At 39.9% G+C, this 17,412-nt stretch overlaps 1 protein-coding gene across 8 annotated transcripts in view; it reads left to right on the top strand.

The window, feature by feature from the left end:
• DUSP22 (dual specificity phosphatase 22) overlaps positions 1–17,412 on the top strand; it is a 57,094-nt gene that overhangs the window by 19,066 nt on the left and 20,616 nt on the right. For 6 of the 8 annotated variants that reach the window (XR_005654226.1, XM_039869485.1, XM_039869488.1 and 3 more), the window contains one exon: positions 3,155–3,237. The exons of 1 other annotated variant lie outside the window; for it this stretch is intronic. Coding sequence is in view for 6 of the 7 variants with exons in the window: in XM_039869485.1 (XP_039725419.1) it covers positions 3,155–3,237 (83 nt within the window). In the remaining variant the exon portion in view is untranslated. Of the gene's footprint in view, positions 1–2,573; positions 2,725–3,154; positions 3,238–17,412 lie in introns of those variants that run through there. One more of the 8 variants, XM_039869491.1, reaches the window with a different exon arrangement.

The raw sequence follows: 17,412 nt of genomic DNA, 5'->3' as shown, positions 1-17,412 counted from the left end.
GGACGTCTGGGTTGCCAGCCGCCTTCCATCTCACCTGAACAGGCACAATCCCTGCTGATTTTCACAACTAGCTGTTGTTGGGACTCCTTTTTTGGCACTGGAACCCTGAGATGGGGAGCCTTTTGTGAGTCTGGGGCCTCTCATTTCGCAGGGGGCACCGCTGCTGCTTAGATAGCCCTCCTGATATTCATCCACCACACATGGTTCTGGGGCCAGCTGTTTCCCATCTTTTCCCCTTCTACCAGTCTCGAATTGGCCTAGTTCTGTTCAGCTAGTCTTCAGATGACTGTCCAGGGTGATTGTTCTATAATTATAATTTTAATGTGGTCATGGGAAGCAGCAAGCACAGCATTTACTTAAGCTGCCATCTTGCCCCAACAATCTGGCATTTGGCACCCTGGGGTTTTTATTCAAGTGCAGGTTGTGATTGCATAAGTATGTAGTGAGCTTGGGCATCTGCATTTTCATCATGCTTCCAGGTCATGCCATGCTTCTGCTTGGCAGACCCTGGTTTGAGCAGCAAAAGACTAAGTTCCTCCTCTATGATTCTGTGCTTAGAGAGACATGGTGTGAAACTTTCAGGCTTATGTATATGCATGCGAGCAAGCTGATAACCCCATGGCCAGAATCTTATCAGCTGCGTTCATAGCTTGTTAACATAGTGGTTGTAGGCAGCCATCCAGAACCATCAATAACTTGTAGTCTTAAAGAATAAAAGGTCCAAAGTCATCATCCAATAGCTTTGATTAAACATTTTACACACACTCAAATAGGTGGACTGAGCCTGTGTGTATGAAAAAGGATAATCCCAAACTGGTGTATCAATGTGGATAACACTATAGTAAAACAGGAATGCAGAGCAAAGGAAGCATTGTCCAAGAGTAATTACCATTTTCTTTGGAGTTCAGTAGTCACATGTCTCATTTGTGGTATCAAGTAGTCTTCTGTAGTCACAAATGTATAATCCTACATCAAAACCATTTTTTTTGTTGTCGTTTATATTAATCTGTGTTACAAAAGTATATGTAGTGCTTAAATGTTCTAAAGTTAGATTGCGGTGGTGGTTAAACAACTCTGAATATGCTAAAAACCCTTGAATTGTACACTTTAAAAGGGTGAATTTTACGGTATGGGAATTATCCCAATAAAACTATTTTTTAAAAAAGAAAAGTGTATTTAAACAAATATTGATCTTTAAAATTTAAATCCTGAGCAGAATCAGAATCTGGAAGATTCTGTCCTAGATTGTCCTAAACCTGCTTTAGAGAGCTCCACTGCTACTCTGGCTCTCCCACCTTTTCTGCCCCACCTTCGAGCCAGGGAGTGTGGGGACTCTTTTGTGAGCACTGAAAGCTTCCGCTTTATCTTGTTTCACTTCTTATGAATTCAAATGCATATGGGTGGTGATGGGAAGATTGCATTTTGGTGACTATGTGGAAACTGGTTGCCTGTGGGATCCTAAATGATTTTAATTGCTGCCTAATTTAAAGCTCACTGATGCTGCAACTTATGATAGCTGAGTGGGGAAAGCAGTTGGAATTGAGTCCCTGTATGTGTGAGGTAGATGACTGCTGTGCACATCTGAATTTGAAGCTTGAAGTGGTTGAAGTGATGAAGAGAGTCTTAAAACCAAGATTTTAATACTACTTTCAGAGTTTTTTTTTTCCTTTCTTTAAAAGTGGTACGTGCTTATTGCAGAATATTTAGAACAGAGTTCTTAGTTTTTGCTCAGTCATCAAGGGTTATTAGAACTGCAGATTCCTCAGCCCTGTCATAGACCTTGAACTAAGTTGGAGCCCAGGAATATGCTTTTTTAACAAGTCCCCCAGACAGTTCATAAGTATGTGAAACTTTTAGAACCACTCATGTTGAATATATACAAAAATATATTTAAAAAGAAAAAAATTGAGAACACTTATAATATCCTCTCTTAAAGATTACCACTTTATTATAATTTCTTATAGCAGTTTTACCCCCATGTATATGTATGTCTTTATGTGTTTTAACAAATTGTATTTTTATTGTATTTATAGTTTCGTACCTGTTTTTCTCCTGTGCTTAATGTTATAGCCTGAGTATTCTCTCATATCATTAAATATGCTCCAGAAACATAATTAAACATTTGACTTTTGGTCCATTTTACCCTCTATCAATTTAAAAAACTCATCCCAGGCCAGGACAGAGACATAGAGGGAAAAGAACATCTTGTATCTTGCCAGACTCCTGTTTCTTAGATTAGAAGAAGGGTTCCAATTTGCGGAGATTCATTCAGTCTGTCTTCTACAGGTGGGTGCATTGGAAAGGAATTAGTTTCATTTGCAGATCATTTAACAGCCAACTGATAACTTACGGAAAATTGTGTTTGGAATTTCTAGAGAATATTCTACTTTTACTTTTTCCCTAAAGTGAATATAGATATTGTAAGTCTGCATCTGCACTCATCCCTCCATTTATTTGTTTGTTTGTTTGTTTGTTTATTGGTTTGTTTTCATTAGTTTCATTGGTTAGACATTTATATAGTTTATAAAATGATCCCCTAATTACTCCTTCTCTCCTCTGGTTTTCCACTTAGCCAATATATTAATGCAAACTACATTCCCTGTGCTGTGCTTCCCAGCCCCCCGACCATCTATCAACTACTAATTTGTACTTCTTTAACCCTATTCATCCTTCCTTTTGACATAAGGGTAAAGTAATCTCTGGCAGGTTCCTATTTCTTATATGGTAAGTGAGCCTTTTATATTTAATTTTAACTTAGATTCTTAATCATTAAGAGGTAATTTTAAAAAATATTTTAAACATCTTTATTGTTATATGTTTTATTGTGTCTAAAATTTAACAAATATCAACTACGAAATGATCTCATAGGTTCTCTTCCTCTCAACAGCAATAATCATGATTACAGTGTTAATTAATGTAAATACCTTTCAAGTTTTATATGACCACTTTGTATCAAAAGCTGTGTCAATCAGAAATAAACTTATTATCTACAAAATACATAAAAGTGATAGCCCTAAACTTCTTAGATCTAGATTATTCTGGGTATGGTCAGTTATGGAGTTTCAAGAAAGAAATATGCAAGTCATTTTGTGGTTTTTCCTGGCCAAACTTTGGAGAAAATATTGAATTATCCACCCTCTTTCTTCTATGACAGATGCCAGAGATGCAGAGCAGTTGAGCAAGAATAAGGTGACACACATTCTGTCTGTCCACGATAGTGCCAGGCCTATGTTAGAGGTAAGAGAGCTGCGCACATGTTTTCATTTGTGTTCCATTCGAGTGCATAGGACATTAACGAAGGCGACTGTGTTCTCTCTGACACCAGTATGCTCCTGTGATTGCTGACTCAGGCCACATTTATGTCTATGCCCTGTCTGTGGCATGATGGAAGGGTTCTTTTTCTGATTGTACATCTGTTTGGCTTTTTTGGCTAAGTGACAAAGGATAAGCTGATGCTGCATTTATTTTCCTCTGGATTTTAAGGACATTTAAAACTCATTTCATTCCTTTCAAAATTATCTCTGATTTTAGAATCTAGAATAATAAAGGCTGTTCATTTCCTTCAGGCTGGTCATTTCCTGTTTGTTTGTTTGTTTTTTCCATTTAAGCTCGATTATGTGCCGTTTGCATTTATGTATGAAAGACAATGAAATAAATTGTTACTGCGCTTCTCTGGTACAGAGACTCAGAGTAGAAGCTGTCATTGTGTTTTTGGCTTTCGAATAAACGGTATATCTGCCTGAGTTGTTGGCCAGGAGCAGAATCGATTTCTGTATATTAGCCTTGACAGAGCTTAAGTTACCTCTTTTTAGAAAATAATGCATGTGTGATTATGATGAGTATTGTGTTTTTCTATTTTAGGGCCGGGTGTTGGAGTTTTAAATGTCATTTTGAAATAATCCTAATTCAAGCTGTTTTTATTTAAATTCGTACTATGCAACAGTAGATAATGTATCTTTTATTTTAAATTTATTTATTTTCCTTAGCCATTAGAGCTGCCACATTTCAGTTAGTATAAAACAAATGAAGACATGGACTAATAAGTAATTCTATTAAACATTATAGTACCACAGAACCATAGACGACAAATAAACCTCAATTCATTTCTCCAGATCTGTGAGCTGATCCTCTGATGAAGGGCCCTAATAAAGAGTGCAGGGATAAGGAATGAGAGAGGAGAGAGCTGGGACCTCCTTCATTTTCTAAGATCTTCAGAACCATGTACGTTTATTGAATGGCTCTTAACTTAACTCTGGGCAGCCCTAGTCTGGTCCTGGGCTGGAAGTAGGGAGGTAGTTACTATCTGATATCAAAAGGCTTCAGTCCTGTCACTTACACATAGGAGTTCTGCGAGTCCTGCTGCCATATCACTATCTGTGTATTAGGTAGTACACTGTAGGTACTTCTTTGGATCATTTCCAGCAAACATACGAATAGGTTTAAAAGCACTGCATGCTTACCATCAATTATCAAGAGATTTTAGAATCTTTAGGTCTGTGCTTATTATGATGGAAGCTAAGTGGGAGAAGGAAGTCATATTGTGTTTCAATATGGTTTCTAGAACAGAGGTCAGGGCTTAGTAAGGATTCTCAAAGGATAGACTGTCAAAACAGTAGGACTGTGATGTGATGCTTTGCAAAAAATAAATAAATTTAGGGAATTTAACATGCTCATGTTAAATTCCTCTAGAAGATTCATGCTTGTGTTGACATAATAAAGGTTCTCAAGTTTTGCGTTGAAGGCACACATTTATCAGTCTTTATGAGCAGGGAACCAGTTTGCATGTATGCATGCTATGTGACACGTGACCTGATAACATCCATGGAACCATATTCTGCGGAATATGGTCGTGGGAATCTAGATTAAGGAGGACCCTGGAAAGAGGCCTGCTGCCCCTTGGAGTATAGGATGAGTCTCCTGCACAGGGTGCTTGTTCAGAGGAATGCTTACATGTCTGGTGAGCTGAGGGGATTAGAGTCAAGGAAATGATGCCAAACCATATCTTGTTACCAACTGAGACTGCCTTAGGATGGATCGTTGTGACAACCTGGTATAGCTAGAATAGGCAGAATAGAAGGTTACGCAGTTTTTGTGCCTGTTACATCTTCTTGAGTGTAATCTGTTGTAACACCTGGCCAATGACAATACTATAACATGCACCTGACATGAAAATTTTCATGAATATGCTGAAAATATATTTAGTTATTATGCATTTATTGATTCTCCTTAGGAAGGACTTTAAGGAACTTGGTTGATTTTAGCAAATTAGATCTGATTCTCCATTATTAGGGTAATTTTTGGAGTTTCCCAACATAGTGTTAGCAGGGTCTAACACTTTTCTTGATAGGCAGAAGAAAATGAAAGGCACTGTTCTCAGGTCTGTAGAATGGCTGAGTCTTGCCTCTGATCATCAAGTGGAGCCAGGTGGTCTTTAATGGATGATACAGATTTCTTTATCCTCTGAACCATGAGGCAAGGTGGTCAGCTAAGGGAAAGAGATCTGAGGCTTCAATTATTATTTCTTTCAAAGAGTATCTGAAGAGTAGTTCTTCAGAATTAAGACTCTTAGAAACTTGGCAGAAACTTGGGGACCCACATACTCACTTGGGTCAGTCCTAAACTAAAATCCGAAGAGCTCTGTCTCCATTTTTATGACTACTACTCTTTGTATGACGTAGAAATCCCAGCTGCACAAGAAAGCTGAAGTTCAGAGACATGAAGGGACTGCTCATATTTCACAGCTGCTCTTGGTAGCTTTATGGAAATCTGGATCTTCTTTCTCAGGCCTGAGATTTTTCCAGAGTGCCTCACTACTTTGGGTCCTCTCATAGAGCTTGACAGATGCTTCTGATTTTGCTAGCAGTATTAGTAGATATCGTCACATCAGCTTTGGAAAGTGTTATACCATTTATGTCCCTATTGGCAGTGTGTGAAAGTACCATCACCAGCACAGAGTTTTATTCTTCTTTACTTTTAATTAGCAACATTTTTGTTTTGTTTTATTTGCCTCAATTGCCTTCCTCACACTGTTGAGTCTCTTGTCAAGACAGTTCTTCCATTTGAAGGCAGGGAGTTAATGATTTATTCATTTCTCAAGCTCCTACTACATGCCAGGCCCCAGGACAGGTGCTGGAGATAATGAGTAAATCTCAGTATCTGCCCTGGCAAAGCGCTTAGTTTATAAACAAGATACATATTATGGTTATTTTATAAATGTTAATTAATTAAAAGTATAAATATTTTATAAATATTATAGCCCAGTGAACAAAGAGCTCTGGCTTGGTGCTTACCCTTGCTGCTAGGAATCAAGTAGGAACAGAGGCTATGGAAGCTCAAAGAATGAGGTCCCTCCTCTGCCATGTGAATCTGGAGACATTTGTAGTGACCAGGCATTTGTCTGGGCCTTTGGAAATGGCTGGGAATTTGGGAAATCTGGTTGGTGGCATTCCAACCAGGAGAGCCTGGTAGAGAGTGACAAGACATGACTTCTGGTGTAGCCCTGACTCTACAAGATCACACATGTCTTGTTCCATCCTCCCAAAACTCTGTGAGCCCAGCATGGCAGATGGCATTGTCTTGGTTCCTTCATAATCAGGCCTGACAGCTTGCTCACATCAGCTGCTAGCAAGTGGCAGAGCCAGGAGGGAAAAGAAAATCATTGCTACATACATGATTTCAAAAGGAATTAAGCCCAAAACTATAATTATAGCATTTAAGCAGGGAAAACCCTTCGTCTGTTTTCATGTTTAGGACTCGGTTGGGAAGTTGCTTGCATTTGGTCAAGTGTTTCCTTATTGTGAGCTGTGTCTTCAGCATATACTTATTGCTCCAGATTTGAGGGGTAGTAAAAACTCCTGTCACAAAGATTTTGCTTTTTCAAATCAGATAGCTCACATTGTTTGTAGGTGCTGAGGAAGTAATATTGAGTAATGAAAGCATTCTTCCTTCCCCTGAAAAAAGAAACAGAACTCTATCTTTCTACTGTAAAAATTTCAGAGTTTGTTTCATTTTTCATTCTGGGTATTTAACCAGAGCACCTGCAGGAAACAAAACTATTTTTCACTATTAATGAAAATGCTTTAAAAAGTATTTTCATTCCTTCGCTGGGCTAATAACCCAAAGAATTTTAATATTTAAATAATGTATGTTTCAGGATTAAATAGAAAAAATATTGTTTGGTAACAGTGTTTGCCATGGATTCATGTGTGATGTAGTTTATACACATATATTTAAACCACAGCATTGTATGTATAGATAGGTTTTTTAAGCTTATGTTTAGCTTAGATATTCTCTCCATTTTAAGTTGTGACTTTTATATTTTGAACCATTTAAATTGGGGGATTTTTAATTATTATTTTTTAAGAATAAGATGCTTTCATAGGCAGACATTTATTCCTGGTGATTCTGTTTTATATTTCCTTTAACATTAAAGGCAATTCTTTTTTGAGGTGTCTAGGCTCAAAACTTAATTTTGTTATTTATTTATTTATTTTTGTAGTTGGCCACCACTCGTTCATGGTTCTGATACGTACTGTTATCTATATGTCTGTATCACTGTTTTTGTTTATTCCTTTATTTATGAGGAAAGTCACCAAGGTAAGATGTTCAATCTGCTTAGATGGTGGTGCTGAGAGACTGAGGGACTCCTGAAGGGCCTAGTTCCCCTGCTACATATCTGTCTGGTGACTCACCCTTTTCTCTCTCTCAAAAGTATTTTTGGCTTCCCAAATGTAAAATAAACCAGAACCAAGCTGTTAAATGGCATTCGAAGTATAATAAACTATGCTTTATGTTTGTCTATGCACTTCTTCTTTCACCCTTCTCTTGCTCACCCAAGTCCTTCCCTCCCTTCAAAGCTCAGCCCAACTCTCTTCTGAGAAGGACACTCCCAGTGCCCTCCAAACTCAGGGCTGCCTCCCTTTTTTTTTCTGTAATATCTGTATTTGTACTCTTTGTTGGGACAAGAATGTTGTACACTTTGTGATAGCTTCTGTAGTATACCAAATGGCTACTTAACCTCTGTTTGATTACCTAGCTCTTCACTGCCTGTGTCCAGGCTCCTGAGCTGGTCTCAGGCCTGCTGCCAGTAGGTACTGCATTTGGATTCCTTTGGTCTTCTCCAGCACTCAGCCTGGGTCTGGTACACAGGGTCCCCTCTGAAGATGCTGATGATGAAGTAAGGGCCACATAATTTTCAGCTTCATTTTAAAGTGGGAAATCATATCTTTGATCATTTGTAGCTCATTGCGGGGAAGTGGAGGGTGGGTAAAAGAAGAGCTGTGCCAAGAATGATTTATTAATCATGAGTAATTTGTGAAGCCAGATGATATGGTTAATCCAATGCAGCTTCATTTATGTGGGTTGTTTGTGCAGTTACTCACTTGTCAGATTAGCAGTAGATGTTCTGTGTTATAGAGCTGTTGTAGCCTCTACTCAGGATTACCTCCTGCTAAAGTATTACAACCAAGAATCCCCTGTGACACTTCTGTGACTTTCTAATTGATCTCTTAAGGATCCTTCAGCTACCTTTGGTTTGTATTAGAAGCTTAGTCCTATATAGAAGACAGTACACCAAAGATACAGACAGTGAATAATAAATTAAAATATTTGCCACAGCCAAGGCAACATGCTCAAGGTAAGGGCAGAGTTGGTTGAGATGTTGTCTCAGATTTCAGGGATCTTATAGCCAGATCATGAAAAGCTAAGGGAACATTCAAATCATAGGGGGTCATGTTCTGGCTCAAGAGAAAGAGCCTCGTTGCCTGTGGTCCTCTTCTGGCGGCCACACAGTCAGACCTGTGGGGCATCACCACCAGTTCTGCTTTTCCACCTGGTGACCATACCAGTCCTCAGCTCTCAGGACTCATGGGTCCATCCTGGCCATCACCTTCAAGTCACAGGACCTATAGGCCATATGATAATTGCTATTTTCTACTGGGTGCCCCAGGGATCCTTGCCTCTGTTATGTATTTACAACTCTGTATTGTTGTAAGGATTTCTATGTATTTTGCTTCTTCTCATATCTTACTTCTCTTTGTGTTTTATTCCCAATTTCTGCTACAAGGTAGCTACTCAATAAATGTTTGCTGAATGTGAAGGAATAACTCTCAATTTAGCTAAGAGGAGAACTGAAGATGGCACCACCTTCACTTCACCATGCTGACCTCCTACTTCACCCTATAATTAGCTGATATAATTAACACATCTCCAATGGCTCTAGGGCTTATTTCCCCCTTCTTGACCAGCCTAGATGGACTACTCTTGAGACACAGCTCCAGACTAAACCAAACTATACTAGTCCTACAAGGTTGCCTTAACACTTCTCTTTACAAAGTCTTTCTCAAAACACACACCCCTCCCCGCGGCCAGTCCATGAGGATCTTGCATAAACAGACAGAACCTCTACCATCCACACCATGTACTTCAGCACTTACTGGCTATTTGGTTGCTGTTGTGTCAATGTATACAATCTCTCCAGCTATACCACACAGACAATCCTGGCAGATTTTGCCACTGGCATATTCTCTTTTGAGGACTGGGAGAGATGCAAACTAGGCAAGCCCATTTCAGGAACACAGCACTTGGTGCACAATGTGCTCGGTATTTGATCACACAGGGAAGTCAAGCAAGGAGGGATGACAGAGAGGCTCGCAGGAAATGCTGAAGAAACTGGGACTTGACTTAGAGGAAAAATCTAGGAAGAGGATTTGGCAGAAGTCTTCAGTTATGTGGAGACACTGGTCAGTAAGTATAAGTACTAAAGAGAAGGTCCATAGCTAAAGTACAGGGTGCTCTAGAACAGCAGTCCCCAACCTTTTTTGCACCAGGGACTGATGCGCTTATGAAAATCTAATGCCGGTCTGCAGCCTGGGGATTGGGGACTCTGTTCTAGAAAGCCAGGTGAAAGGTTAATATAGATCTCTTTCATTAAAAGATGAAAAAACATTTCCTCTCTAGAATCAATGAAGGACTAGGGGATTTCAAGGCCCTTCTAGTCCATTCATGCTGCTATTCTGGCTTTAGAACTCCATTTGCAAGTGAATTTGTCACAGAGTGGTCAGCAGTCAGATAGAGCTGCCTTCTTCTGCACTTGAATGCCCACACACAAGGAACTCAGATACAGCTTGATTCGAGAAAGAGCAATTACTAGACAGTTTTCGATACCTACCATAATCATTTCTATTTGAGTCACTTCTATTTAAGTCTGGGGTTGGCTTCAAACAAATTTACCTCAACACATGAAAGCTGCTGCAAGCCTTTTGGTATAGCAGATGCCAGTGATACTTGGGCAGCATCAAAGGAACTTTCCTAGAGAGATGAACACGACTGAGGCTTACTGGAAACAACTGTCAATCTGAAAACCATTCCAGGTCAAACAATGATTTCTTTCCAAAGGCCCTGGACTTCATTAGCAATTTGACAGTGTGATGTTTGTGCAAAGCTAGTAAAATAACTGAAATCATCCATACTGGAAACAACGGCCAATCTGAATAGGATATCTTGCCGAATGCTTTAAGCTACATAACTAGGGGTTCTATGAATCCCAAAATAGAACATAAACTCATTTAACTGAAACAATCAAGCAGAAGTAGAACATAATTGATAGTGAAGATAAAACCTATACATTTGAAATCTGTGTCTTGGGCCTATTTTCTGCCTCTGAAGATTAAGATGACTAAAATGAGTATTTTGTATCCACTGACCATGGATGACTAAGATGTAGCTTGGCTGATGTCACCCATTTGCACATGAATCCATGGGAAACATTGTTACCAAACACAGAACCCATTCCAGCCAAGCTTGAACATTCAAATGCAATCTACCCATCACTACAACAATACCAGGAGCATGGCTCAGCCACCTGCTTACTTTCCTTCTCTACTTTTCTTCATTCAAAAACATACTCCCATCATAAAAAATAAAAATATATAAAAATGTAAAACTCATCCTTCCCACCCTCTTCTCCTATCCTCCTTCTTTTTACCATTCTTAGGAGTTTGATATAGCCCTTTCAAACCCTTATCTGTACATTTACACACTTAAATATGTACATACAGAAATACATAACTGATGTTTAATTTTACTTAAATGGTATCATATTGTGGATATTATTCTACAACTTCTTCCTTTTGCTTAACAATGAACCTTTTTCTGTGCATACATATAAACCTTCCTTTATTTTTAGAATTGTTGCAGAGTATTTGTTAACACAGATATATAATAATTGACCATTACCCTTCTGCTGAACATGTGGGTTGGCTCTAATTTTTTTTTGCTATTACAGATAGAGCTGGAGTGAATATCCTTGCCCATACCACTGCGTGTATAAGACAAGACATGTGGCTTTCAGCAATTATCCTCCTTGTGCCAGGCTTTGCCAAGGAGTTGGCACTTTGGTGTCATCCTAAAGGATAACAGAGGTTTGCTAGGTAGTAATGGTCAGAAAGAACAGTTGGAGTGGCAGGGGTTGGGGAGAGATTCTGGGCACCCTGGTGGTGATGGCATGGCAGAGGATGTCTAGCCCAGGAGGACTGGGTGGGTTGCAAATTCCTTGGCATGGTCTTCCAGTCTGCAACGAGATGTTTGAGAGAGGGATCGGGAGACAGTGTACACAAGCGTGTGAGCACACCAGTCACCAAAGAGGCCAGAGGTTTCTCAACCAGGTGTTTGGTTGGCTAAGATCCAAAGCAGAGTTAATGATTCTATGGGAAGCATCATTGTTTTTAGCCATAAGAAAAATGACTTAAATGTAGCTTCATTTACTGAAGACTAGTTTAAGCAAATTTGTCATTTTCAGATGCTCCTAATAATTCATTGCTGATAGGGACTGCAGGTGGACCTGGTGCCTGCCACACCTGCAAGGGAAGTGATCCAAACTGATTTTAAAAGCCTGAGAGTGAAGCAGTGGCAGCTAGCTAGTGTCATCATCTTGGTGCAGGCTAAGTGAACAGGTCAGATTGTGCCCACATTGCTTTTTGAAGTGTTTTCTCCTCTCTGTGATCTGACTCTTGGGATGTTTTGGAGATTTTTGTTTTTGCTGGGGCAGAGGTTAGTGTTAAACCCAGGTTTGAACTGAGAAATTATTTCTCTCCTTTCAGTTATCACCACAACTAGTACAGGTGTTGTTTCAACATTCATTATGGAGTAGAGCATCTTCAATTCACTCTTGCCCTTTTCTAATGGGAAAATGAAAGGAATGCAAGGTGACAGTTCAGGCTAGCCTCACCATAGCTGCTTACAGCTCAGGGAGAAGGAAGGGAAGTAGATGTCTGGACTCTGAGTTAGAGCCTCCTTCCTTTGAAAGCCAACTTGTGGACATGCTTGATTGCTTCTCACATTTTTCCCAAACTAAAGGGAGGTAATCTATAAGTCTCCTTTGGTGAGAACCACAGCCAGCTGCCAGAGAAAGGAAAGGATATGTGGGAAAGCTGCCATTGGACCATCCCTTTATCATTTTAATGGCTGCAAAGGGAAATTTCCTTGACGTTGTATGATCATGGGGTGAGTTGTCTAGAGCCTAGACCTTAACATGAGACTTCTGATCTTAGAAACTATTCCTAAGCAAAGCAACTTAGAGATCATTTCCAGGTGTACCAGTTTTTAGAGCAATCAGGGCCTAGTAATGGTGAGATTGATACGACTTGAATTTACCTATTTAATGAAATACACTGCCAAAGAGATCAACCCCATAGCACCCAAGCAGAAGGCAATTCCAAATCTACTCCATATGATTGTTAATTTAAACAGCATAATAGAATGCCTTGAATCTATGCCCTGAAGAAAAAAATAAAAATCTCATAGCTAACAAAGAATAATGTTTCCAAGTGTTTGGTTTTTTTTAAAAAAAAAAAACTGAGAAATTATTTCTCTCCTTTCAGTTATCACCACATTGCATTCCTTTGTCACCTTGCATTCCTTTAAACCAAGGTGTCCCATCTTTTCTAATAGAAGCCTCTCTTGCTACTGTTCCTACATTTACAGTGGCATCATGGTTGAATGGTTTCAACCAGTCATCTTAAGGTCCTGCTGACTCTAGTGAGAAACCTCTGGCCTCTTTGGTGACTGGTGTGCTCACACGCTTGTGTACACTCTCCCCGCATCCCTCTCTCACCTTGTGAGTTCCCCTTGCACAGGCTCTAACCAAGGTGGCCTAGGACTTCCTTCTGTGCCCAGAGCAAGAGGATACAGCTGTCAAAATAAAAATAGCCCATTAGATTGCTTTCAGTGTCAGCCATGAGGGAGAGAGGATTTGGTGAAGTGCAGCCCTTTCAAAGGAAGTACCTGGAACACTGACCTGCTAATCCTCAGAGCAGAGCAGGGAAAATGATCCCATTCTCTTTTGTATTTGGGAAATAGAACACCTCACACCTGCTTTATATGAATGTACCACGAAACGTAGAAATTCAATGCAATCTAATAACCCACATTCACCTGCATTGTAGAGGGACGCTCTTCCTTATATTCAGTAGAAATGAGAGAGTTACTGCTCTTTGCTTTCTTTACTTTCCACCTGCAGCTGTTTTCTCACTGCTCTGAGCTCCGAGGCCCTTCTTGTGCAGCTCACACATTGGCCTTTACCACATCTAGCCTTTGCAAGTCATTCATCTTAGCCCTACCCACAAAGGACTGGCCAGCTCTTAGGGCAATTCCCTGCCCTGGGTCAGTGTTTCCTTCATTCTCAACACTATTTCCAAGGTCTAATCCTACATGGAGGATGTGACATTAGGCCCAAGGGATTGTAATTGTTATTTAGAAAAATTTTAAGTGCTGTGGATTGTGTCCAAGCCTGAAGACAAGTGGCAGTCTATAAAGTCATTAACTCACCTTGCAGTAGATTCATCATTTTATCTTAAGTGAGGGAGTATGAGAACTCATTTGTTCAGTACTTTGTAAAAGAAACCACAAATGATGTTCCAAGCAATGCTCTTTGCTCCCTGAGTAGAGAGCTGTATTTAAGAAGTCAGTCATCTTCTTGCCAAGAAAGTGAAGATGGCTCAGGCAAGTGTATTTGTCCAGGTCTAAGAAACAAACAGAAGAGTGAGCATCGCTCTTTCCACTGGTTCTCTTGACTCATCTGCTGTCAGCATTCTGCAGCCTGGTCTGTTTGACACTATATTTGCTGATAACTGAGTACTGCCATTGAGGTCGAGGCCACTGACAACAGACTTCCCTTCTACCATTTATTGAGCACCTACCAACTGCATTTAGTATTTAACATGTTACATCTAATTTCCTTGTTTAAAAAGTCCCATGTTAGAGGGAAACTCCTCTGTCCCTCTCTCTTGCAGAGAAAAAGGAAGAGAACTGAGCAACGCTGATGATTAAGAATGTTGCAATTCTAAGAAAACGGTGTGGTATATCAGATACTTAAACATAGAAGGAAAATGTGATACACAAAATGATCTCCAAGTCTTCAAAATGACTTTACAAAATGTTACTGTCTAGACCAGGGCTTGGCATTTTTTCTATCAAGGGCTAGATAGTAAATATTTTGGGCTTTGTGGGCCCTAAGGTTTCTGTGGCTGTACACTACTGTCCCCTAGAGTGTAAAAGGAACTCTAGAGTCTAGATGATATGTTGATAAGCAGGTATGGTTTTGTCCCATTAAATACAGGTCTCAGTTTGCTAACTCTGGTCTTCATGGCCAGGTGGCCAGGAGCATAACTGGGATGGAACTTAGTGATTGGGCCAGCATCTTCTAGGAGCCTACGTTGGATCTGAAGCTTGGTGCCATTTAGTCCACAGTTTAATGCAAGAGTTGAAAATTTTTGATTATTTTGCCTGCCTTCACCTTAGTTATAATTTTCCATTATTAGTGAGACCATTCATAAAATTCTGCTCAGAACATTTAGAGCATGTAGAAAACTAAAGATGGAGGCCTCACTCTTTAAGACTGCTTGCACCTGGCCTGCCTGCACTGGACCATGACTCTGGAGCCAACAGTAGGTGCCTCTGTCTGGTGTGGGAACAGTGTTCTAAGTGCATATTGGATTGGTGGCCATATGCTTAAAATTCTAAAGTAGATCTCTCTTCCCATGTAGTCTGTCCTTCTCTTAGCAACCATTCATTGATGATCTTGGAAGAGAGAGGTGCTAGGATACAGAAAGAAAGGTGACTAAGATAGGATCTAGGCCTTGATGGAATTTGGGGTCTAATGGGAAAGACTGACAATTCCAAGAAGTTATTGTCCTCTGTGCTGGCTTCCTAGTGCCTTCCTGCTGGCTTTGTGTTATGTGTTGTGGGGACATTTAGAACAGAGAGCTGGAGTCATTCTGAGGGGAGGGAAATGAGGTCAGGGAAGGCTCTCTGTAGAGGCTGGCAGGTTACATCGGGAGAAGTTTTACTGAGGAAGTGCTCCTGGGAAGAATCCTGAAGGAGAAGGGTATTCCAGAAAGAAGAAACCTCAGGAACCCTGGGGAGGGGTGGGCAGGAAAGTATAGGACATTTGGAGAGACTCTCAGACAGGCCAAGGCCTGATGGTGTGCTAGGGGAAGTAGCAGAGAGACAGCAGGTGAGGTCAGGAGGTAAGTTGTAGACAAGTATTAGACTTTAGAGAGGGTCTTCTTTACTTTGTAGGCAGGAAGGAGCACCTGATTTTTGTTTGTTTTTTTGTTTGATTGTTTTGTTTTGCAGTAACACACATGATTGGATAAAAATTTACCTTTGTATCTTTTACACCTGGTATCTGTAGAATGCCTCTGAAGTATCTCTACTGATGATTTTTCCTGCTGATTTCTAAGCATCGGGTTTTCATGCATGATAATTTTTTGATATGGACATTTAGCATTAACATTAAGTAATACTATGCAATTACTTCGTGTGGAGACATTGCTGAAACTGGCTTTGTTTTCATGAGTCACACTGGGTATATCAGCAAGTCCTCGGACAGAACTGAAATCACAGAGAAGGCTTTCGGTGGTAGGCTGGAGCTGGCTTAAACCTCCCTTGCTGTCTTCCCATAACCCACCCTTGTTGGCTCAAGGAAATCCGATGTGCTGACTATGCCCACTTTAGCCTTTCATTGAAATAGCTGGAGCAAAAATAAGCTTTTGGGTCCTCATCTGGTGATCTGGCAAGTCAAATGTATGTCATTTTTTGACTAACCTGAAAGAAGTCAACAGGTGTTAGAGGTTTCTCATTTGCATTTTTTCTCACAAAATCACACCAAGGGCTAAATCTTATCTCTCCACTCTGACCTTACCACCCCTCCCCACCCATCAAGCACCACAGAGTTCTTGGAAGTTGTTATTTGTAGTCGTGTCTCCTAAATTTAGCTGGTGCAAGAAGAACCAGAGGCAAATAGGCACCTTAGGAGAATCCATCTTTGATTTGGAGCCTGGACTTAAAAACCATGTGTCATGTAGCATTAATAACCAAAGGGCTATGTTATCCTCTGTGGTCATTTTCTACAGTTATTTCTTTGAGATTTTTGTTAGGATATACGAACAGCTAAAAAGAGAGGTAGCCAACAGTCTTACCCCCTGGACTTTATCTGTTTTTGTTTTTTATGCTAACTTCTAGTTCTTAGTTGACAGACATGTAAGTTTCTGCAGATATAATCTTACTGAGGATATACTTTTGTAGTCTACTTATTCCCATTAAAATGTTATCGGCTATGTGAAAATTCTTAAATTGAGGGGAAATAATAATCAAATGAATGTGCCAGGTATTGGATTTGGCTTCCACATACATAAACTAGATAGAACTTTTCTATGCTTTCTCTGGAGAGAGACACTATGCAAAGGGGCTTTGGTAAAGGAGACTAAGGTTTTCATACCTAGCCTACATCTGAAAGCAATTTCAAGTCAGTGCTTGCTGTCTCTTTGGTCTTTAAGAGTGGAGCCAGACTAATTTTTTCAGGATCAAATCACCTTTAAATTTATATAAAAGGGCAGAAGTAGTCAAATTCACAGAGACAGATAGTAGAAGGGGTGTTACCAGGGGCTGAGGGTAGGGAGAATGGGGAGTTAGTGCTTACAGGGTACAGAGTTTCCATTTGGGAAGATGAAAAATTGGGGAGAATGCATGGTAGAGATGCAAATGTGAATATACTTAATGCCACTGAACTATATATTTAAAAGGGCTAAAATGTTATGTATATTTTTATGTATATTATCTATATTTTACCACAAAAAAATGCAGAAGTAGTCTCAAGTGGGAGACTTTTGTTTTCTGTGATAGTGTACAGTAGTTCCCTCCCTCCTCATCCTAGGGGTATATGTTCCAAGACTCCCAATGGATGCTTGAAACCACAGATAGTACCTTGTGTATGTGTGTGTATATAAATAAATATATATACATTTATACATACACACACTATAGTTTTTCCTATACATACACATATACTTTACGGCTTCTCTTTGACATATTCTAATTGCCAGCATCACTACTCTTGTGCTTTGGGGCCATCAG

This window comes from Pteropus medius, unplaced genomic scaffold (assembly GCF_902729225.1).
Source record: "Pteropus medius unplaced genomic scaffold, Ma_sr-lr_union100, whole genome shotgun sequence".
Classification (NCBI taxonomy): Eukaryota; Metazoa; Chordata; class Mammalia; order Chiroptera; family Pteropodidae; genus Pteropus; species Pteropus medius.
Note: the sequence above shows the minus strand (reverse complement) of the source record. Positions and strands in the feature narration are given on the sequence as shown.